A 23,431-nucleotide genomic window follows, 5' to 3' on the forward strand; every position below is an offset into this window, starting at 1 on the left:
TCCCCCACACCAAGTGCGTGAGCCCCGGCCTTCTGTAACTGCCTGCAGCTGCTGCTATGTCATTGGACAAGGTCTGGCTTTTTGCTAGTCACACACTGTTCACAAACGTTTGGTTAACGGACTGCAGCTGCCTGTAGCACAGCACAGGCAGATGCCAGCTGGTACTAATAGTGCAGTTATCCTGACCACTTTCATTTGTTTGGACACTTGCAAATAATGCCCTGCAAATAATGCCCACTGTCTGCAGGCCGCCCCTTGTTTATCTGGTGCCCTAGGCCATGGCCTATATGGCCTTGCCAGAAATCCGGCCATGATCGTAGGACAGGGGTGTGAAACTCAAATAGACAGTGGGCTAGCATTGAAAACTGGGACCACGTTGCCGGCCAATGTCGATGACTAGTGGCCACCTCCCTCTCTTTTACAGTCCCCTGGTGTCTATATTGGCCACTTTCCTATATGGCGGTATGATTTCTTCTGATTTTAAGGTCTAAAAGCGATACCAATTTTTCATGTGCTTTTAGACCCTAAAATCATGAGAAAAATCATACCAGCAGAGAGTCTGCAGCAGCCCCAGCACTTACTCACCTACCTGGCTCCATCGCTGCAGTTTTCCCTCCCTCCTCCGGGTGGCGCTGTAACCCTAAAGTGAGATTGCCGGCTGTCATCATGACGACAGATGGCGATCTCACCAGGGGGAAGCAGAGCCTCGGAGGAGAGGAAGAAGAATGGCGTCCGACGTCGGGATGCCCCGGGAGGCGAGTTGAAACGCCAGCTGCGCGCATTGCTCTGCATAGAACGTCCGGCGGCTACCTCGAGTGTAGTTTGAGGTTACCGCTTTGAGCTGCAGTTTTCGGTCCCGACCGTAGCTCGTGGTTACCACCGAGGAGGTTAAATTTATATATTTCTTGTTTTCAAATGTTAATATGATGTTGGAAAACTAATAATGATAAAAAGGACGAGTTGGTTTGAATTATAAAACTTTTGTTTATGAGTTCTTAGTGGTATGAGGGACTAAGGGTGTGGTTAGGGCATGCCTGGAGGTAAACAGGGGCGTGTACTAGGGGTGTGGTTAGGGCGTACCTGGAGGTTTCACATGGGCGTGCACCAGGGGTGTGGTTAGGACGTGCCTGGAGGTGTAACAGGGGCGTGCACCAGGGGTGTGGTTAGGATGTGCCTGGAGGTGTAACAGGGGCGTGCACTAGTGGTGTGGTTAGGGCATGCCTGGAGGTGTATCAGGGGCGTGCACTAGGGGTGTGGTTAGGGTGTGCCTGGAGGTGTAACAGGGGCGTGCACCAGGGGTGTGGTTAGGGTGTGCCTGGAGGTGTAACAGGGGCGTGCACCAGGGGTGTGGTTAGGACGTGCCTGGAGGTGTAACAGGGGCGTGCACTAGGGGTGTGGTTAGGGTGTGCCTGGAGGTGTAACAGGGGCGTGCACTAGGAGTGTAGATAGGGCATGCCTGGAGGTGTAACAGGGGCATGCACTAGGGGTGTGGTTAGGGCATGCCTGGAGGTGTAACAGGGGCGTGCACTAGGGGTGTGGTTAGGGCGTGCCTGGAGGTGTAACAGGGGCGTGCACTAGTGGTGTGGTTAGGGCATGCCTGGAGGTGTAACAGGGGCGTGCACTAGGAGTGTAGATAGGGCATGCCTGGAGGTGTAACAGGGGCATGCACTAGGGGTGTGGTTAGGGCATGCCTAGAGGTGTAACAGGGGCGTGCACTAGGGGTGTGGTTAGGGCGTGCCTGGAGGTGTAACAGGGGTGTGTACTAGGAGTGTGGTTAGGGTGTGCCTGGAGGTGTAACAGGGGCGTGCACTAGGGGTGTGGTTAGGGCATGCCTGGAGGTGTAACAGGGGCGTGCACTAGGGGTGTGGTTAGGGCGTGCCTGGAGGTGTAACAGGTGTGTGTGCTAGGGGTATAGTTAGGGCATGCCTGGAGGTGTAACAGGGGCGTGCACTAGGGGTGTGGTTAGGGTGTGCCTGGAGGTGTAACAGGGACGTGCACTAGGGGTGTGGTTAGGGCATGCCTGGAGGTGTAACAGGGGTGTGCACTAGGGGTGTGGTTAGGGCATGCCTGGAGGTGTAACAGGGGCGTGTCTTATAGGTGTCCCTCTTTCCTACCTCAGAAAGCTGGGAGGCATGCACCACATCTACAACATCACAAACAGCACCCAATCTATTCACTGTACAGATTCAGAGAGACTGGCCTGCAGGAGAGTTGTCACCTGCACTATATGCTCATACCACATGCATGTGACACGCCTCCCGTGGACTAGTCCACTCTACATCAGCCGAATCAGCCAGAAAAGGGGGAGGAGGGAAGAGGGAGGTTCTATTATGAACTATTTAAGGAAAGGATCATTGAAAAAAAAAGATATTTCACTCAGAAATGTACTCCGAAAGAATGAAACACTTATTAAAGATACCCTCAGACAAGGAAAGATTTATACTTTTAGCGCACCTAGGCCGACGTTCTTGCTGCTTCCCCTCCTTGTGCAGCCTCCACCCCCCCCCCCCCCGGCATGTGCAGCGCCCCACCCCCCCCATGGCATGTGCAGCCTCCCAGTTTTACAGCACTTGTCTTTCATGTACAGCTCTCATGGGCAGCAGCCCTTCTCCATGTGTTCTTCCCCATTGCCAGCCTCTTTTTTTTCAATTGACATCCTTGTTTTCCCTGTTCGCTGTCTTGAGCTGCATGTGCCTAAGGCCAAAACCCTTGTGGCCTTTCAAGAAATCTGGCCCTGCAGAATTCCCCTTTACACAGTAACAACGAGATGCTGCAAACATGCTGCCCTAACCTTGGGCAGGGTGTTTTCCTTCCACTGACCGCAGTGTGTGCGCCAAATCTCACTGAACCTTCCTGCATTGTGTCTGCCAGTGGAAACTACCAGGAGGAATGTGTCATCACTGATCACTTGATAGGAGCTGTTCCAACCTCGGCTAATTTCAGCTGCTGTCACTCATGGCCAGTTCTAGATTTTTTGCTGGCTGAGGCAAACTTGTGAGGATGCTTCCCCCCCCCCCCCCCCCCGATTTTGAATGGTCGCACAGCACCGACAATTTACTCTGCTTCATTTAATGTTTTCACATGACGTGCTGCAGCTCAGCACAATAACACACTGGCTGTAAGTCTGTGACAAACTAACTGCTCACTCTCAGCTAGTCGCCCGTCCTCCATTCCTCCTCAGTCAGGACAGCAGTGCCACTTCCTCCGTTCTGCTGTGCGAGTCAAATGAAACACTGCTGCTCTCCTGCCTCCCCCCTCCTCACTCACTGTCAGACTCCTCACACAGCACAACAAACTGCTTTTCCCCAATGATGCTCTCCCTGCCTCCCTCCTCCTCCTCACTGTCAGACTCCTCACACAGCACAACAAGCTGCTTTCCCCCAATGATGCTCTCCTGCCTCCCCCCTCCTCACTGTCAGACTCCTCACACAGCACAACAAGCTGCTTTTTCCCAATGATGCTCTCCTGCCTCCCCCCTCCTCCCTCACTGTCAGACTCCTCACACAGCACAACAAGCTGCTTTTCCCCAATGATGCTCTCCTGCCTCCCCCCTCCTCACTGTCAGACTCCTCACACAGCACAACAAGCTGCTTTTTCCCAATGATGCTCTCCTGCCTCCCCCCTCCTCCCTCACTGTCAGACTCCTCACACAGCACAACAAGCTGCTTTTCCCCAATGCTGCTCTCCTGCCTTCCCTTCCTCACTCACTGTCAGACTCCTCACACAGCACAACAAGCTGCTTTTCCCCAATTCTGCTGTCCTGCCTCCCCCCTCCTCACTCACTGTCAGACTCCTCACACAGCACAACAAGCTGCTTTTCCCCAATGATGCTCTCCTGCCTCCCCCCTGCTCACTCACTGTCAGACTCCTCACACAGCACAACAAGCTGCTTTTCCCCAATGATGCTCTCCTGCCTTCCCCCTCCTCACTGTTAGACTCATCACACAGCACAACAAGCTGCTTTTCCCCAATGCTGCTCTCCTGCCTCCCCCCTCCTCACTCACTGTCAGACTCCTCACACAGCACAACAAGCCGCTTTTCCCCAATGATGCTCTCCTGCCTCCCCCCTCCTCACTCACTGTCAGTCTCCTCACACAGCGCAACATGCTGCTTTTCCCCAATGACGCTCTCCTGCATCCCCCCTCCTCACTCACTGTCAGACTCCTCACGCAGCACAACAAGCTGCTTTTCCTCAATGATGACCTCTTCACCTCGCTCTCCTCTCGCATCTCCTCCTACTCTGACTGCTTTCTATAAGAGTAAACACAGTACAAACATGCTGCCCCTGTTATCTCTGCGCCTGATGCAAGTGCTTTACCTTGCTTCATGAGAGAACCGGCCCTGTGGTCACTCCAATGGTGCCCATACTGTATATGGTACAATAAAAACATTTGACTTTCCTTTTTATTTAAAACAATCGAATCAAAGCTGAAAATAATATTTTGTTTTTTCGTTTAAGAAAAATGAACGATTATCCAGTTTTTTTCAATACAAATCCGATCGGACATGTTGGAAAAATCTTTATATTCGATCTATAATAATTGAACTAAATTATCTAATAAAAAAAAACGTAAAAAATGTACCATGTATGGGCACCTTTAGAATGACCAGATTTGCTAGATAACATAAGTGTAGCAGAGCAGTGGAAAAATAAAAATAAAAAGTTGCAAAAGTCCCTGTGATTTTGCAGGAAATGGCAGTTAAAGTGACAGTATTTTTTCATGCTGGAGCAGTTGGACGTGGAGGCGGCATCTGAGATCGAGAAAGGGTGGAGCTAAATGTAAACAGTGGCTGGATAGTATAATGGTTAAGGGCCCTGCCTCTGACACATGAGACCAGGATTTGAATCTTGGCTCTGCCTGTTCAGTAAGCCAGCACCTATTCAGTGAGGAGTTCTTTGGGCGAGACTCCCTAACACTGCTACTGCCTACTGAGTGCGCTCTAGTGGCTGCGTTGCAAGTGCTTTGAGTCCGACAGGAGAAAAGCGCTATATAAAAAAAGGAATTATTATTATTAAACTCAACCCACTAGCAGCAGTCTCTGCCATCAAAGGGCTTGAAGCAAACCTGAAGAGAAAATAAACTTATGAAATAATGAGTTGTATGTGTAGTGCAGCTAAGAAATAGAACATTTGTATCAAAGAAAGGAGTCTCATGTTGTTTTCCAGTACAGAAAGAGTTAAGAAACTTCAGTTGTTATCTGCGCAAAAGAGCTTCGTTGAGCGATTCCACCCAACTTGGGTCGAATACAGTCCTGTTTTCTGAAGCTCTTAAACAACAAAGAAACAGAGAGACAGGTTGAGATAAAGTTTTACTGCAGGAAAGTTCAAAGGGTTATTAGCACTGCTCTGTTTTATACAGCAGTTATCACGTGATAACTGCTATCACATATCATAGCACTCATCACGTGATACCGTATTTTTCGGAATTTAAGACGCTCTGGAATATAAGACGCACCTAGGTTTAGAGGGCAAAAATGTGGGGGAAAAAATGTATACAGTATATACTAAACCTGGCGCGTCCATATTCCAGGAGCGTATTGTACAGTACATGTTTTCCTCATTGTCCTCTTGTGTCCGCTATGTGTCCCCTTCTGTCCTCCTGTGTGTGTCATCCCTTCCTGCCACCTTGTGTGGTCCTCCTGCCCCATGTGTCCCCTCATGTCCTGTGTGTCTCCTCCAGCCCCCCTCTGTGGTCCTCCAGGCCCCTTGTGTCCACTCCTGTCCCCCTGCGTGTGTGTGTGTGTATGTGTCCGCTCATGCCCCCCTTGTGTGTGTTTCTGCGTCCCCTTCACCCCCCCCCCCCCCCCTGTGGTCCTCCAGTCCCTGTGTCTCCTCCTGTGTGTGCCCCCTCCTGTGTATGTCCATGTGTGTGCCCCCCGTCCTCCACCCCAGTCCCCATCATGTCCTCGTCCCCTCCCAACCCCCCCATGTCAACGCTCTCCCTTGGCACAATGGCGGCAGAGCAACTCACCTTCCTATGGATTCCAGCGCTCTGTGGTCTGCTGTGTGGTCCTCCGCCTCCAGCATGTCAGCTACACCTGTAAATGAAAAGTTAGTGGCAGAGAAGCTTACTTATTCAGCGGCGGCAGCGGCGACGTTCTGCAGACATCTCGGTCCCGGGTGGCTTCCCCTAGTGACGGCTCCTCAATGAGTCATTAGCAGGAGCCATCACTAGGGGAAGCCGCCCAGGACCGAGATGTCTGCAGAGTCGCCGCCGCCGAGTAGGTGAGCTTCTCTGCCGCTAACTTTTCATTTACAGGTGTAGCTGACATGCTGGAGGCGGAGGACCACACAGCGCTGGAATCCATAGGAAGGTGAATTGCTCTGCAGTTATTGTTACCAGGGGAGTGGGGACCAGGCAGACCACACAGGGGGACAAGGCAGGGAGTCCCCGACAATGCGGCGGATCGCATCGGTGGGCGGTTCTGAAGTCGGGGATTCCCTGCCTTTGGAATATAAGAAAATAAAGCAGAGGGACACCAAGAGCCCCAATAGTGTAATTCGTCTTGGGGACAACAAAATAAATGAGAAGTTAAAATGATACTTACAAACCAGGGTTACCAATAGGCAACCACTGTATGGGCAGGTGGGGAGAACAATCCTGACCCCACTCAGGAATAAAAAGTCGCTCTCTGTAGACAGGAAAATAGGGTAACAACCCTCCACCCAGGGTGGACTCAATGCAGTGTACAAGATACAGAGGCGCCAAAAGAATAAAAGGTAATTAAATGAACTTAAAAAACAACTGCTTAAACAGAGGAGGCAGCGGTGGTCTTACCCCCTCCAAACAGACACAGGCAAGGACTGCCATTCAGACAGTCAACAATTTATTCGGAACTCCAAAAAACAATGCAACGCGTTTCACGGGCCATACATCCCGCTTCCTCAGGCAAAATACAGTGGTAGTCACAGCATCTGTATTATATCAGCGAGCTTGGCGCCTCTGTGAATTTGGAATATAAGACGCAGGCACTTTTTCTTCCTATTTTTGGGGGAGGAAAAGTGTATCTTATATTGCGAAAAATACGGTAACTGCTGTGATAGCACTTATCAGGCTGTAGTGAATCAAGCCCTATGTGTGGTGGTTTGTAAGCTGCAAATATGACAGAATGATGCAATGCTATTAAAAAAAAAGCTATATAATTGAAAATAAAAATATGAGACTCTTTTCTTTCCTACTAATGTTATATTCATTATCCGTACTACACATACAAACGGAAAAAAATGATAAAATTATGATATAATTATCATCATTATATCATTTTTTGGGGCTTTAGGTTTGCTTTAATATGAAGGTCTCACGTATCTTTGATTTTAGGAGTATAAAGTGATATTTTGCATATTCAGGAATGATGCATTCCTGAATATCTTAGTATTCCTTAGTATTGATCCAAGCCCTATCCCATACAGCCATATCAATCCATACCATGCACTGATGAGGACCAGGAAGTCAGAAACAGGCTGTATGTATGTAGGGTTGATGTGCCTCTGTAAAATGTATAAGCAATAGGCTCACTATACATCAGTGATTCTGGGGACGCATAAAGAGGTGATTTGCATATCCAGGAGTGATGAATCATAGGAAAAAAACAGTGGCTGGCTCACTTATTCTCCCTGGCGGTATCCAGGAGTCAGGCTCGGAGTGGAAAAAAGCAGCTAGGAGCGGTAACCCCGAGCGTGACTCGTGGTAGCCCCCATGAGCCTTGTGCAGAGCATGGCGATAGCCCACGATCTCACTACAGGGTTACAGAACCACCCAGAGGACAGAGCGAGAACTGCAGCGCTGGATCCCAGGGAGGTGAGTAATGTGCTGGGGCTGCCTAGCAGCATGATTTTTTCCTGATTTTAGGGAGAAACCGTAACCAACAATTGAAGTTCATCCCATTCAGTAGCTGATACCCCCTTTCCCATGAGAAATCTATTCCTTTTCACAAACGGATCACCAGGGGGCGCTGTATGGCTGATATTGTGGTGAAACCCCTCCCACAGTGTGATGTCAGCGCCTCACAGCTCTGAGGTCATGACATCACACGTGTTGCATTGTGGGACATTAAAGCTGTTTCCAACAACCAAAAATGCAAGCAGCATCTCCTTCCACTGACATCACCTGCCAGCAGTAAAAATGTCACCATGTGATAAATGTCAGAATGTAAATCAGGGAAAGGAAAGATTTTACAACGGGCAAACACTGACTAAATCATTTATACAAAATGATTGTAAAAATTAAGCACTTTTTTATTACATTATTTTCACTGGAGTTCCTCTTTAAAGAGAATCTGTACTCTAAAATTCTTACAATAAAAAGCATACAATTATCTTCATTATGTTCTCCTGGGCCCCTCTGTGCTGTTTCTGCCACTCCTTGCTGCAATCCTGGCTTGTAATTACCATTTTTAGGCAGTGTTTACAAACAAACGACATCAGACCAGAGTATGATAGGCTGAGAACAGCTTACTGTGTGACTCATGCAGCGCTTGGAGAGGGTGTGTATAGCTTCTGCCAATGACAAGCAGTGCTGCACATTCCACGCATTCCAGTCTGAGCCCAACAGAGCCGACAGAGGAAAGAAGATAAGATTTATTACAGAGACAGTGCAACTAGAAAAGGCTGCAGTATGCCAGAGCACATTAGAACAGGAATAGGAACTTATAAGATAGAAGAAATAAGGCTCAACATTTTGTTACAGGGTCTCTTTAAGCTTTAAAACAAAGCATAAATAATGGCCCTTTGAACTTTCCTGCAGTAAGCCTTATCTCCAGCTGTCTCTCACTGTTTCTTGGCTGTTTAAAGAGACTCTAAAGCGAGAATAAATCTCGCTTCAGAGCTCATAGTTAGCAGGGGCATGTGTGCCCCTGATAAACCGCCGCTATCGCGCCGCTAAACGGGGGTCCCTTCACCCCCAAACCCACCCCCGCAAACGTTAGTCATGGAATTGGTCGTTCCTGGAGGCAGGGCTAACGGCTGCAGCCCTGCCTCCAGTCGTGTCTATCAGCGGCGCATCGCCGCCTCTCCCCCGCCCCTCTCAGTGAAGGAAGACTGAGAGGGGCGGGGGAGAGGCGGAGATACGCGCTGACAGACGCGCGGGAGGCAGGGCTGCGGCGGTTAGCCCTGCCCCAACCAGGAAGCGCTCCCCCGCTGCACCGAGTGGATTTGGGGGTGAAGGGACCCCCGTTTAGCGGCGCGATAGCGGCGGTTTAGCAGGGGCACACGTGCCCCTGCTAACTATGAGCTCTGAAGCGAGATTTATTCTCGCTTCAGACTCTCTAACTCTCTAAGTGCTTCCGAAAACAGGACTGTATTGGACCCAGTGGATGGAAGAGATCAGAGAGGCTATTTTGCATAGATAACTAAAATCTTTTAACTCTTCCTGTACTGGAAAACAATATGAGACTCCTTTATTTGCTACTAATGTTCTATTTCTTAGCTGTACTACACATATAATTCATTATCGCATACGTTTAGTTACGCTTCAGGTTTGCTTTGATTGTTTAGGTTCCCTGGCTGTAGGTCTGTAATGTCCGAATGAAGAATGATAAAACAGAATTGCAGAATAAACCCCAATGCCAGTGGTGTAGCTAAGGAGCTGTGGGCCCCGGTGCAAGTTTTACAATGGGGCCCCCCAAGCACTCTATACATAACAATTGATACGGTGCACCAAAGCCTGCCAATGGCAACTACAGTGTCAGAGGTGCAAGAAGGGGATGGGGAACAGCTTGTTACTGATTACCCCCAAGCACTCTATACATAGCAATCCCTGCCAATGGCAACTACAGTGTCAGAGGTGCAAGAAGGGGATGGGGAACAGCTTGTTACTGATTACCCCCAAGCACTCTATACATAGCAATCCCTGCCAATGGCAACTACAGTGTCAGAGGTGCAAGAAGGGGATGGGGAACAGCTTGTTACTGATTACCCCCAAGCACTCTATACATAGCAATCCCTGCCAATGGCAACTACAGTGTCAGAGGAGCAAGAAGGGGGTGGGGAGCAGCTTGTTACTGATTACCCCCAAGCACTCTATACATAGCAATCCCTGCCAATGGCAACTACAGTGTCAGAGGTGCAAGAAGGGGATGGGGAACAGCTTGTTACTGATTACCCCCGAGCACTCTATACATAGCAATCCCTGCCAATGGTAACTACAGTGTCAGAGGTGCAAGAAGGGGATGGGGAACAGCTTGTTACTGATTACCCCCAAGCACTCTATACATAGCAATCCCTGCCAATGGCTACTACAGTGTCAGAGGTGCAAGAAGGGGATGGGGAGCAGCGTGTTAATAATTAATTTACCAATATTCAAACTATCTCTAGAAATGAGTATTATGAGCGCAGGACCAATAGAGAGCTAATACTGTAGTTGAGGGAGGGCCCTTCGGGGCCCCTCTGGCCCATGGGCCCCGATGCGGTCGCCACCTCTGCAACCCCTATTGCTACGCAACTGCCCAATGCACACGCTCCTTTGCTGCTAACTAATCGTGAGGGGGGACTGGATAGCCAGGCAGAGCAAACAATCTTGTAAAAGCATCAGCAATGTGGTTAGAGATCAGCAGACCGAGGAACAGCGTAGAGAGTCAGTAATCATAGAGTGACACAGAGATCCCACACAGAGCTGCAGCATATGAGGCACTCCGGAGGATCTGTAACATCGCATTCCCTGTGTCTTCACACCAGCAACACACTAAGACAGAAACTCAACATCTTGCAGATCCAACACCTAAACACATGTGAAACAGCGCAGCGTGTGCAGTGCAGGGTACCGAGGAGTGCAGAGATCTGTACACTGCAGGGGCAAAGCAACCTTTGAGTGAGCACAAATGACCAGAGTAGGAGGGGTAACTCTGCAGGTCAGGACTCTGCAGTCTTCTTATAGGAGGGTAACTCTGCAGGTCAGGACTCTGCAGTCTTCCTATAGGAGGGGTAACTCTGCAGGTCAGGACTCTGCGGTCTTCCTATAGGAGGGGTAACTCTGCAGGTCAGGACTCTGCGGTCTTCCTATAGGAGGGGTAACCCTGCAGGTCAGGACTCTGCTGTCTTCCTATAGGAGGGGTAACTCTGCTGGTCAGGACTCTGCGGTCTTCCTATAGGAGGGGTAACTCTGCAGGTCAGGACTCTGCAGTCTTCTTATAGGAGGGTAACTCTGCAGGTCAGGACTCTGCAGTCTTCCTATAGGAGGGGTAACTCTGCAGGTCAGGACTCTGCGGTCTTCCTATAGGAGGGGTAACTCTGCAGGTCAGGACTCTGCGGTCTTCCTATAGGAGGGGTAACTCTGCAGGTCAGGACTCTGCGGTCTTCCTATAGGAGGGGTAACTCTGCAGGTCAGGACTCTGCGGTCTTCCTATAGGAGGGGTAACTCTGCAGGTCAGGACTCTGCGGTCTTCCTCAGGGCAGGCCCTAGACTTTTTGCCACCTGAGGCAAAATTTGAAAAAATCGCCGTCCCCCCCCCGTCCGTGGGTGGGGTGGGGGGGGGGGGCGCCGAGCTGGAGGGGTAGCGGGCAGCGTCCACTTACAATACAGTGGGCGGCGTTGCAGGAAGTGACGTCAGTGGAGCGCACGCTGGAACGCGGAAAAGGTGAGTGATCCCCGCCCGTTGCCTCTTAATCATACAGCTGGTACTTTACTTTTTAAAGCTGGAGGGGAGCGCAGATCGGGGGACCCAGGCGAGGAAGGGGTCCGACCCCCCTCCCCACCGCTAGGCCCAATAGCCGCTTTCTGCCCGCTAACCCTCCAGCTTGGCGGGGCGGCCCCCCGCACCCATAGACAGGCGGGTGCTGCCCCCCCAGAAATGACGCCTGAGGCAAATGTTTCACCCCGCCTCATGAGCGGGCCGGCCCTGGTCTTCCTATAGGAGCAGTTACTCTGCAGGTCAGGTCTCTGCGGTCTTCCTATAGGAGGGGTAACTCTGCAGGTCAGGACTCTGCTGTCTTCCTATAGGAAGGGTAACTCTGCAGGTCAGGACTCTGCAGTCTTCCTATAGGAGGGGTAACTCTGCAGGTCAGGACTCTGCGGTCTTCCTATAGGAGGGGTAACCCTGCAGGTCAGGACTCTGCGGTCTTCCTATAGGAGGGGTAACCCTGCAGGTCAGGACTCTGCGGTCTTCCTATAGGAGGGGTAACCCTGCAGGTCAGGACTCTGCAGTCTTCCTATAGGAGGGGTAACTCTGCAGGTCAGGACTCTGCAGTCTTCCTATAGGAGGGGTAACTCTGCAGGTCAGGACTCTGCAGTCTTCCTATAGGAGGGGTAACTCTGCAGGTCAGGACTCTGCAGTCTTCCTATAGGAGGGGTAACTCTGCAGGTCAGGACTCTGCGGTCTTCCTATAGGAGGGGTAACTCTGCAGGTCAGGACTCTGCGGTCTTCCTATAGGAGGGGTAACTCTGCAGGTCAGGACTCTGCGGTCTTCCTATAGGAGGGGTAACTCTGCAGGTCAGGACTCTGCAGTCTTCCTATAGGAGGGGTAACTCTGCAGGTCAGGACTCTGCTGTCTTCCTATAGGAGGGGTAACTGATTATTTTGATTATGGAGAGAAGCAAATTTTACTTAAGCCTGGTACACACATCCAATTTTGATTGGAAAACGATTGGCCAATTTTACCTCCTCCATGTAGTATGAGGTCCAACAGATTGTGAATTCCATGAGCAGATTGTGTTGGTAAAGCTCTCATACTACATGAAGGTGATAAAATTGGCCAATCATTGGGCAATCAAAATTAGATGTATGTACCAGGCTACAGAGTTGGTTAAATTGGACAAGACTGTACAAAAATGATTGTATAGAGTATGGGCACCAAAAACGGCGAAGAAACATTTTGTGACTATTAGTTTCCAAAACACATAAGTCCGATGATTAATGAGTTGGTTAATTGTTTAAATATTAGGTTCTGCAATCAAGGCTTAGGGAAGTGCTGAGGGGGGAGGGTGGTTGAGGGGAAGAAAATGATATTTAAAGGGAACCAGAGATGAAAAAATAAAGCTGTTATACATACCTGGGGCTTCCTCCAGCCCCATACGGGCTAATCGATCCCACGCCGCCACCCTCCTCTGCCTGCAGCTACGAGAACCGGGACCCCGCTCTGCTGCCAGTCGGAGCCAGTCTAGCGTAGCAGAAGTGCACTCTTTGCGTATTTCTGCAGCAGTGTATAGAGAGATACGTAGAGGGCGCACTTCTCCTGCGTAGCGTGGCTTCGATGACGTCACTGACGGGAGCCGGTTCTCGTAGCTGCGGGCAGCGGTGGACGGCGGCGTGGGATCGATCAGCGCATATGGGGCTGGAGGAAGCCCAAGGTATGTATAACAGCTTTTTCATTTTTTCAGCAATGGGACATCTCTGGTTCCCTTTAAGGGGATGTATCACAATTTCTTCTAAGCTTACATGATATTAACCCCTCAATAAGTACCCAATCAAGATACAGCACTCACGCTAGGACTTATGACATCACAGTCTGCATACTACTTGTGGGTCAGAGACTTGCTGAATAGCATCCTGGGATAGTCATGAAATACAGGGAGGAGGTCCATAAGGTGGAGGGGGGGCATGGGTAAAATAGTTACTGTATATACGCACGTCACGTATAACCCTAATTTTTCAGCATAAAAAATGATCTTAAAAGTTACCCCCCTGGCTTATATGCGAGTCAGTGGTGCACAACAGATGGTGAAGTAGGTTTTGTTACGGGCAGAGGAGCGTAAGGATTGTGCATTAGTGATCCTGCTGTTACCAGTTTGCGCCTTGCTGTGTCCATTCCCCCCATTCCCTGCAACATGATGTACAAAGCGTGCTGCTCAAGACTACCTGTGTCCCCTGGCTTGTGAAGCGGAGCGTGCCAGCAACATGTCAGCGGTGAAATGATTGGGGATTCTACCTGTGTGACAATCGCTGTGTCTCGTATCTATGACGCCATCTAGTGGCTTCTTGAGACACAGCTGTATCATCCTTGGGACACATCTGGCTATGAAGAGGCGGACTGTGACTTGTACTGGGGGAACATCTGGCTATCGGTGGAGGTGGCTATATTGGGGAGGGGATTATATCCGAGTCAATCACTTTTTCCTGGTTTCTGAGGAAAAGTGGGTACCTTGGCTTATACATGAGTCGGCTTATATGCGAGTATATATACGGTATGTTTTATGTTGTCTTACATCAAATGTCCTAAAAATAACAGAGAGTGGATGTGAGATGTGAAAGCTGGTCTGGCTGGATAACAAAGGACATCTAAAGTCAAACTTCTGCTGAGGCTGTCTGTCATCAAATAAATATATAAGTAAAAGCCATGGCTGTTGTACGATGTCGGATTCAGCCCCGGAACAAGTATCCAGCTTCTAGCCACATGCTTGTTCTTAGCGTGTGACCCCAATCCGCAGCCAGACAATGAGCATGGCTCTTAATCCGGATGTGTCATACCAAAAGTGTTAACGATAGGAGGTGAGAGTGACTGGTGCTCCCCTTCCCCCGCAATCAGAGGGATATGGAGGCTGCTATATTTATTCACTTTTAAAGTGTAACCGTCGAGCATAAAATCAAAAATCAATTCTTTATTTTTATCTGGTAAACAAGTAATAAGGATACTAACCAGGCAATCCAAAAGTTAAAATCTCTATTACTTTTCTTGTTTATAAATGATCATTCCCCGGTTTACCTGACTCTTATTTGGTACGTTGCCGCAAAAAGGAAGTTGCAGGGCATGCTGGGTTGTCCTTTTTTGCTTCTGTACATTGGTTAAGTCTGAGGGGAAATAAAGAAGCAAAAAAAGACAACCCAGCATGCCCTGCAACTTCCTTTGTGCGGCAATGTACCAAATAAGAGTCAGGTAAACCGGGGAATGATCATTTATAAACAAGAAAAGTAATAGAGATTTTAACTTTTGGATTGCCTGGTTAGCATCCCTATTACTTGTTTACCAGATAAAAATAAAGAATTGATTTTTATTTTATGCCCGACGGTTACACTTTAAGCAATACCAGTTGCCCGGCTGTCCTGCTGATCCTCTGCCTCTAATGCTTTTAGCCACAGCCCCTGAACAAGCATGCAGCAGATCAGATACTCTGACTGGAGTGTGACTGGATTAGCTGTATGTTATTTCTGGTGTGATTCAGCCACTACTGCAGCCAAATAGAACAGCAGGGTTTACAGGCATGTGGTATTGTTTAAAAGGAGATAAATATGGCAGCCTCCATATCACTCTCACTTCAGTTGCCTTTTAATAACTGATTTAAACACAAAGGATGAGCACAGCAGCTGGGAAACTGGCGTCATTTAAATGTAAATAACAATGGTGGAATCTGTATTCCTCTCACTGCCAGTCCCTTTAATTCTAAAATAATATCTTCAAGCAAGAGTTAAAATCCAGTATTGCTAAGAGCTGCAGGCAGTTGTCCTAGTAGTATTATTAACATCAAAATAACAAGAATAATAGCAACAACCATAAAACAGAATACTAATAATACAGTATAATATATGATAATAGTAATACAAGCAAATCTCATAGCTATAACAATAATCATCATAACAAGAATAATAAAGGGAACTAATACAAATAATCATAACACTATTAACAACAACAATAATAAAGTAACTATTAATATTAGCACATGTAGATTTAAAGCGGACCTGAACTCAGAACTTCCTCTCTGCGCTAAAAGATACGCAGCATAATAACCTTTAAAGAAAAAACATTTTTTTGTAACAGCTGATATGAATCCTGCGTCAAATCTGCAGTGTGTCTACTTCCTGCTTTCATACAAGCAGACATAGGGTTAACATCCTGTGTTTACAAATTAGCTGCTCTGCCTAGGCAGCCAGCTGACACAGCTGAGAGATCAAATTACAGTGGTGATTAGTCACAGATGAGGGGGAATTAGACAGGCTAAGCTCTCTAGATACACACAGGGTGCATTTCTCTGTGCTTTGCTTCTGCCCTGTGCAAGAGTTCAGGTCCACTTTAATAATAAGACAGAGCAGCAGTAAGAATAAAGATATATTATATTATTATCCGGATTTGATTTATTCTTCTTCCCTGATATACTTTGTTTAGCTGACTTGTAGTGCACATGCAATGTACAGGCATGCAGTCTTGCTGATGTTAGGTGTACACTGAGGTGTGTATAAGCAGTGTGTACAGGCAGGGGCATAGCAATAGACCCTGCAAGGGATGCAGCCGCAGGGACGCCCAGAATCCAAAGGGGACCCCGTCCTGAGAGACTCACAACTAAGGGAGAGGAGAGAAAAAACTTTCTGCTCTCTGCACATTTGTTCTAATGACTGCATCTGCTCAGTGACTGATAACGAAATCATACAAAGTTTTGCAGACAAACATTTGTAGACAGTCCCTATTTAGTGTGCAGGGGGAGGGGGCCCCATCCAAAGTTTTGCAAGGGGCCCAGTGATTTCTAGTTACGCCCCTGTGTACAGGTGTATAGGGGGGCATTATAAAGTTTGCACTTACTGGTAGTGTTGTACTTGATGCCATTGAAGGAATCCGGGCAAGGTCTCTCCACCAGCTCCCCAGCCACACTTCGGGGCCAGCAGGTGCCAATCTGGTCTATGGTGGCAGTGCAGTGAGGACCTGTCAGGAGGAAACACAAGAGGAAGCACATGAGAAGAGGCGATGCAGAGCAGTCAGCAGTTATCACAGAGCAGCCTCCAATCTTTACCATCAAAGGGCAGGAAAGAGTGATTGCTGGTGAGGAAAGAGTCCTGAAAAGCATCCAAGAGGCTGCAGTTGGCATCGAATTCATCTATGATGATCTCGAAGATGGTGCTGTCCATCATAGTGGCGGGCTGGTGCTGATGCTGGGATGTGCGGGATGCAGCTGGGGAGTCTCATGTGCTCGCAGTGTATAAGACTGAGCAGAGCAGCCAATCACAGGGGACGGAGGAGATGCTGCTGTCACTGCTGCCTCTCACTGCTACGGTGCTGAGCTCAGTGCTTGTGCAGCAGCACCACTGACAGACTGCCTCTCCTGCCTCCCGCAAATCCCCTTCTCCTGCCTCTGAGGCTGCCTCTCTCCTCTCCTGCCTCTGATTCTACCCTCTCCAAATCCCCTTCCTCTCCTGCCTCTGCCTCCCCCAAACTCCCCTCTCCTGCCTCTGCCTCCCCCAAATCCCCCTCCTCTCCTGCCTTTGCCTCCCCCAAACTTCCCTCTCCTGCCTCCCCCAAACTTCCCTCTCCTGCCTCTGACAGGCTGCCTCTCCTGCCTCCCCCAAACTCCCCTCTCCTGCCTCTGCTTCTACCCTCTCCAAATCCCCTTCCTCTCCTGCCTCCCCCAAACTTCCCTTTCCTGCCTCCCCCAAATCCCCCTCCTCTCCTGCCTTTGCCTCCCCCAAACTTCCCTCTCCTGCCTCTGACAGGCTGCCTCTCCTGCCTCCCCCAAACTCCCCTCTCCTGCCTCCTGCAAATCCCCTCTCCTGCCTCGGACAGACTGCCTCTCCTGCCTCCCGCAAATCCTCCTCTCCTGCCTCTGAGGCTGCCTGTCTTCTCTCCTGCTTTTGCTTCTACCCTCTCCAAATCCCCTTCTTCTCCTGCCTCTGACAGGCTGCCTCTCCTGCTTCTGCCTCCCCCAAACTCCCCTCTCCTGCCTCTGCTTCTGCCTCCCCCAAATCCCACTCTCCTCTCCTGCCTCTAACTGCTGCCTCTCACTGCTTCTGTGCTGAGCTCAGTGCTTGTGCAGCAGCTCCACTGACGGGTTGCCTCTGCCTCCCCCGAAATTCCCCACTTCTGCCTCTGACAGGCTGCCTCTCCTGCCTCTGCCTCCCACAAACTCACCTCTCCTTTCTCTGCTTCTACCTGTCCCCAAATTCCCCTCTCCTCTCCTGCCTCTGCCTCCCCCAAACTCCCCTCTCCTCTCCTGCCTGACAGACTGCCTCTCCTGCCTCTGCCTCCCCAACCTCCCCTCTCCTGCCTCTGCCCTTCCCCAAACTCCCCTCTTCTCTCTGCTGAGCTCAGTGCTTGTGCAACAGCTCCACTGACGGGTTGCCTCTGCCTCCCCCGAAATTCCCCACTTCTGACTCTGACAAGCTGCCTCCCCACCTGTGCTTTCCTCTGTCTCTGCCTGAACAACCCCCCTCTGTTATCCTGACTCTGCTTTTACCTTACCCAAATCCCTTTCCACTCTTCTGCTCCTCTCCTCTCAGAGTCTCCTGTCCTGTCCCAACTACCCCTTATTCTTCTTCTTCTCCCGTGACTCTGACAGACTGCCCCCCCCCCCCCATCTCCTCTTCTGCTTCTACCTTTCCCTAAACTCCCCTCCCCTCTCCTAACTCTGAGGGCCCTTTCACACCAGAGGACTTTTTCGGCGTTTTAACGCCACAGCCAAAGTTGGCGTTTTCTAAGGTAAAATGAGAGTCCATAGACTTTCATTTTACCTTTCACATCTAACTCGGCGTTTTGGAGCGTTGCGTTTCAACGCTCCCAGGAGCTTTTTCAGGGCTGTTTACAGCCGAAGTTGGCTGTTGGCGTTTCAATGATAGTCAATGGAAAACGCCAACTTCAATTTTAAATGTTAAAAATGTATTAATTTAATAAAAAGTGGTTGTGGGTGTAGTTTTACTATTTGGCCACAAGATGGCCACAGTCAAAAAGTCCTGGGACCGATCGATCTCGCTCCCAGGAAGAAAAATGAAGACAGAAACTTTTTGAGCTCAGAAAAACCGCAGCATCTGAATAGACGCTGTCGGCTTTTCTGCGGGGGGTTCCGATCAATGAAAGGGCTCTATAATCCCTTTCATTGATTGCTGGCCTAACGGCTGGCGTTGCGGGAGTGCGCAGTGGGGCCCCCGCGGGAGCACGCACGGCTTGCGGGAGTGCGCGCAGCCCAACTGGACTGAATGTTTGTCCAGTTGGGCTTAAGTGGTTAAAGTAAACCTAAAGCAAAACAACAACAAAAAATCCCAGCGATGTATGAAGCTGAAGACACAGTGTTTTTCTCTCTGGAACGTCTCCCGATTGCGCTGGGCCGCTGGCGAGACATTTGTATACAATGGATTCCTCTCAAGCTATAAAAAATTCATTTCTCCTGTGCAGCTGACGTCTCACACTAAGGACACAGTGCGAAGAGGTTAGGGCGAGTAGGGGGGGGCTGGCTGGTATTTTACAGTTTTGACAGTTAAACTGCCGTTCAGGAAATGCTTTTGAAAACAAAGAAAACCCTGAGAATCCCCCATGAGGAGATGTACTAGTCCAAAACCTGCCAGTTCAGTGAGATTTTAACTGCTTTATTTTTTTTTGTTGTTGGAGTGGTCCTTTAACACCAACTGTTCTATAATGTTTTGAAACACAAATATCCTAAAAATTCTGTATCCACTTTTGAGTTTAAATTATAAACATAACTTCTAAATATGAAGCCCTCCTCACATTATAATCTCAGACATTTACACTTCTTTTATGTCATTATGTCAGTGTTAAAAGGAACTAGCTAGGCACCATGAAGGGGTTAATAATGAGGAGGTTAGGGCTAGGCACCATGAAGGGTTTAATAATGAGGAGGTTAGGGCTAGGCACCATGAAGGGGTTAATAATGAGGAGGTTAGGGCTAGGCACCATGAAGGGGTTAATAATGAGGAGGTTAAGGCTAGGCACCATGAAAGGGTTAATAATGGGAGGTAAAGGCTAGGTACCATGAAGGGGTTAATAATGAGGAGGTTAGGGCTAGGCACCATGAAGGGGTTAATAATGAGGAGGTTAAGGCTAGGCACCATGAAAGGGTTAATAATGGGAGGTAAAGGCTAGGTACCATGAAGGGGTTAATAATGAAGAGGTTAAGGCTAGGCACCATGAAGGGGTTAATAATGAGGAGGTAAAGGCTAGACACCATGAAGGGGTTAAAAATGAGGAGGTAAAGGCTGGGCACCATGAAGGGGTTAATAATGGGGAGGTTAAGGCTAGACACCATGAAGAGGTTAATAATGAAGAGCTTAAGGCTAGGCACCATGAAGGGGTTAATAATGAGGAGGTTAAGGCTAGGCACCATGAAGGGGTTAAAAATGAGGAGGTTAGGGCTAGGCACCATGAAGGGGTTAATAATGAGGAGGTAAAGGCTGGGCACCATGAAGGGGTTAATAATGGGGAGGTTAAGGCTAGACACCATGAAGAGGTTAATAATGAAGAGCTTAAGGCTAGGCACCATGAAGGGGTTAATAATGAGGAGGTTAAGGCTAGGCACCATGAAGGGGTTAAAAATGAGGAGGTTAGGGCTAGGCACCATGAAGGGGTTAATAATGAAGAGATTAGGGCTAGGCACCATGAAGGAGTTAACAATGAGGAGGTTAGAGATAGGCACCATGAAGGGGTTAATAATGAGGAGGTAAAGGCTAGGCACCATGAAGGGGTTAATAATGAGGAGGTTAGGGCTAGGCCCCATGAAGGGGTTAATAATGAGGCGGTTAGGGCTAGGCACCATGAAGGGGTTAATAATGAAGAGGTTAAGGCTAGGCACCATGAAGGGGTTAATAATGAGGAGGTTAGGGCTAGGCACCATGAAGGGGTTAATAATGAAGAGGTTAAGGCTAGGCACCATGAAGGGGTTAATAATGATGAGGAGGTTAGGGCTAGACACCATGAATGGGTAAATAATGAGGAGGTTAGGGCTAGACACCATGAAGGGGTTAATAATGAGGAGGTTAGGGCTAGGCACCATGAATGGGTTAATAATGAGGAGGTTAGGGCTAGGCACCATGAATGGGTTAATAATGAGGAGGTTAGGGCTAGGCACCATGAATGGGTTAATAATGAGGAGGTTAGGGCTAGGCACCATGAAGGGGTTAATAATGAAGAGGTTAAGGCTAGGCACCATGAAGGGGTTAATAATGAGGAGGTTAGGGCTAGACACCATGAAGGGGTTAATAATGAGGAGGTTAGGGCTAGGCACCATGAAGGGGTTAAAAATGAGAAGGTTAGGGCTAGGCACCATGAAGGGGTTAATAATGAGGAGGTTAGGGCTAGGCACCATGAAGGGGTTAATAATGAAGAGATTAAGGCTAGACACCATGAAGGGGTTAATAATGAGGAGGTAAAGGCTAGGCACCATGAAGGGGTTAATAATGAGGAGGTTAGGGCTAGGCCCCATGAAGGGGTTAATAATGAGGCGGTTAGGGCTAGACACCATGAAGGGGTTAAAAATGAGAAGGTTAGGGCTAGGCACCATGAAGGGGTTAATAATGAGGCGGTTAGGGCTAGGCACCATGAAGGGGTTAATAATGAAGAGGTTAAGGCTAGGCACCATGAAGAGGTTAATAATGAGGAGGTTAGGGCTAGACACCATGAAGGGGTTAAAAATGAGAAGTTTAGGGCTAGGCACCATGAAGGGGTTAATAATGAGGAGGTTAGGGCTAGGCGCCATGAAGGGGTTAATAATGAGGTGGTAAAGGCTAGGCACCATGAAGGGGTTAATAATGAGGTGGTAAAGGCTAGACACCATGAAGGGGTTAATCTCAACCTGAAATTAACCCCTTCCTGATGCCTATCCCTAAACTTCAACACTTCGAGTAGGTTCACAACTGTTTTAAAACGTATCCGTGGCTCCATTTTTTGGCCGGGACCGAAAATGGCGCCATGGTTACCAATAGAGCTGCTCAAATCGGAATCCGAGTGAATCCGGATAGTTGTTATCCGGATATCTCCCAGTAAACCTGTGCAGGGTGGACGGGAGGGGAGGGTCAAGCTTACCTGTCTGACGTCTTCTTCGGTCCGTCCCTCGGCACCTCCCACGATGCGGTCCAAGCGGCGGTCACGTGATTACAAGCACTTCCTCCTTCCGGGTTGAAGGAGGAAGTGTTTGTAGTCACGTGATGCGTGTGGACCGCATCGTGGAGGCGCCAGGGGCGGACGAAGAAGACATCAGACAGGTAAGCTTGACCCCCCCCCCCCGCACAGGTTTACTGGGTGATATCCGGATAACAACTATCTGGGTTCACCCAAAGTTTGGATTTGAGCATCCCTAGTTACCAATGTTAAAAATATCAGCTTTCTTCTCAGTTTCACTTAGTTTCAAAATGAATCCGGTCCGGATTTGCAGGATTTTCATGGATCCCGGATACACGGAGGGGTAGTGAAAATCAATAGTAAAACGGATCCCCCTCTACACAGGAAGCTTTGGACACAGAAGTGGATCTGTTTTCTGTGTCCCAGCCTGTGGGTGGGGAGGGGGAAGGACGGGGGTGGCAGAGGTCGGTGGGGTTGCCCCCCCCCCCTCCCTCACCTGGGTCCCCCGTCCCCGCTTCCCCTCCAGCTATTTCTGCAACAGATGTTAACAAGTAATGTCTGCAGTGAGCGGGGAAGCTTAACTTCTCTCATTACTTCCTCCGCTCACCGTGTCACTTCCTGCAATGCCGCCCTCCGAAGTATAGAGGGCGACATTGCAGGAAGTCAAGCGGCGAGTGGTGGAATACAAGGAGAGAAGGTAAGCGCCCCCGCCGCCGACATTACATTTTAACATTCTTGCGCTAATATCTGGAGGAGGACCCAGCCTCCCCCTCCGGGATGCCGCTGTGGTTCCCAAGCAGCGAAAGAGCCTGGGACCCCGCGGTCCCCCCGGTTGTATAAAAAGGGGGCATTGGGAATCCTCCCCGTGGCGCTCCTGGATAGTGCTAATGTAGCATGAACTAATTCCCGCAGGGCGACTGATTTGCGGTATTGGTTTTAACCTTGCAAACTTTGGCATGCGAAAGCAAATGCATATTTGCATGAGCAATGTCTCGTGAGTAGCCAATTAGGCCAAATTTGCAAAGCCAGATTTGTCAGGTGTTACTTGGTTTGACGCAAAAATTCACATAAATTCTCTATAAACTGTAGGACCCAGGTGAGGCCGCTAACCGCTGTCACCCCCGTCCTGGCTGCTTCCCCCTTCAGTTCGGCGTGCTCCTCCCCCCCCCCCAACCTCTCCCTAGTATTAACCCCTTGAGAAACCTAGCCCTAAACTGTCCTCAAGCATTAACTCCCCTCCTCATGCCAAAGTGCATGGGCTCATATGCCATGAACTGTTTCTCCTAAGTAGGGTTGAGCCGAAATTTTCGAAATTTCGCGTTACTATAATTACGCATGTGAAATTTGCTATTACGGCGCGAAATTATGGTAGCGTAATTGCCATTAAAATCGTAATTGATAATACCGTAAGTGTAATTTTCAACGCGTAATTTCGCGTTTCGTTCATAACGTAATTTCACGTACACTATACCGTAATTTCACGTTAAACCGTAACGTAATTTCGCATTTCTTCGTAATTTCGCAAATTTCGTAATTACTTGTTAGCTATAAAAAGAAATACATTTTAATTTTGAAAATGAAAGTAATTTTGTTTATAATAGAAATTACTAGACACAGGAAAGTGTCTGGGTATTGGAGATTGTCCAATCATATTACAGCTTCTTTTGAGATACATCCTAAACAACCAATTGTAGTTTGACCCACCCTCCTAGCATATAATCTGGCAGCCGTGTTAGTTTC

The 23,431-nt window shown here is 48.9% G+C and overlaps 1 protein-coding gene across 2 annotated transcripts in view; it reads right to left on the minus strand.

Annotated features, from left to right (window-relative positions):
- Positions 1-23,431, minus strand: part of CRHR2 (corticotropin releasing hormone receptor 2) — a 325,322-nt gene that overhangs the window by 199,846 nt on the left and 102,045 nt on the right. Inside the window, exons 1-2 of one of the 2 annotated variants that reach the window (XM_068238508.1) lie at positions 16,647-16,792; positions 16,439-16,558 (exon numbers count right to left, since the gene is read on the minus strand). In XM_068238508.1, coding sequence (XP_068094609.1) covers positions 16,439-16,558; positions 16,647-16,764 — 238 coding nt within the window. In that variant the 5' untranslated portion in view covers positions 16,765-16,792. Of the gene's footprint in view, positions 1-16,438; positions 16,559-16,646; positions 16,793-23,431 lie in introns of those variants that run through there. The other variant, XM_068238507.1, reaches the window with a different exon arrangement.

The sequence above is a fragment of the Hyperolius riggenbachi genome, chromosome 5 (genome assembly GCF_040937935.1).
Source record: "Hyperolius riggenbachi isolate aHypRig1 chromosome 5, aHypRig1.pri, whole genome shotgun sequence".
NCBI lineage: Eukaryota > Metazoa > Chordata > Amphibia > Anura > Hyperoliidae > Hyperolius > Hyperolius riggenbachi.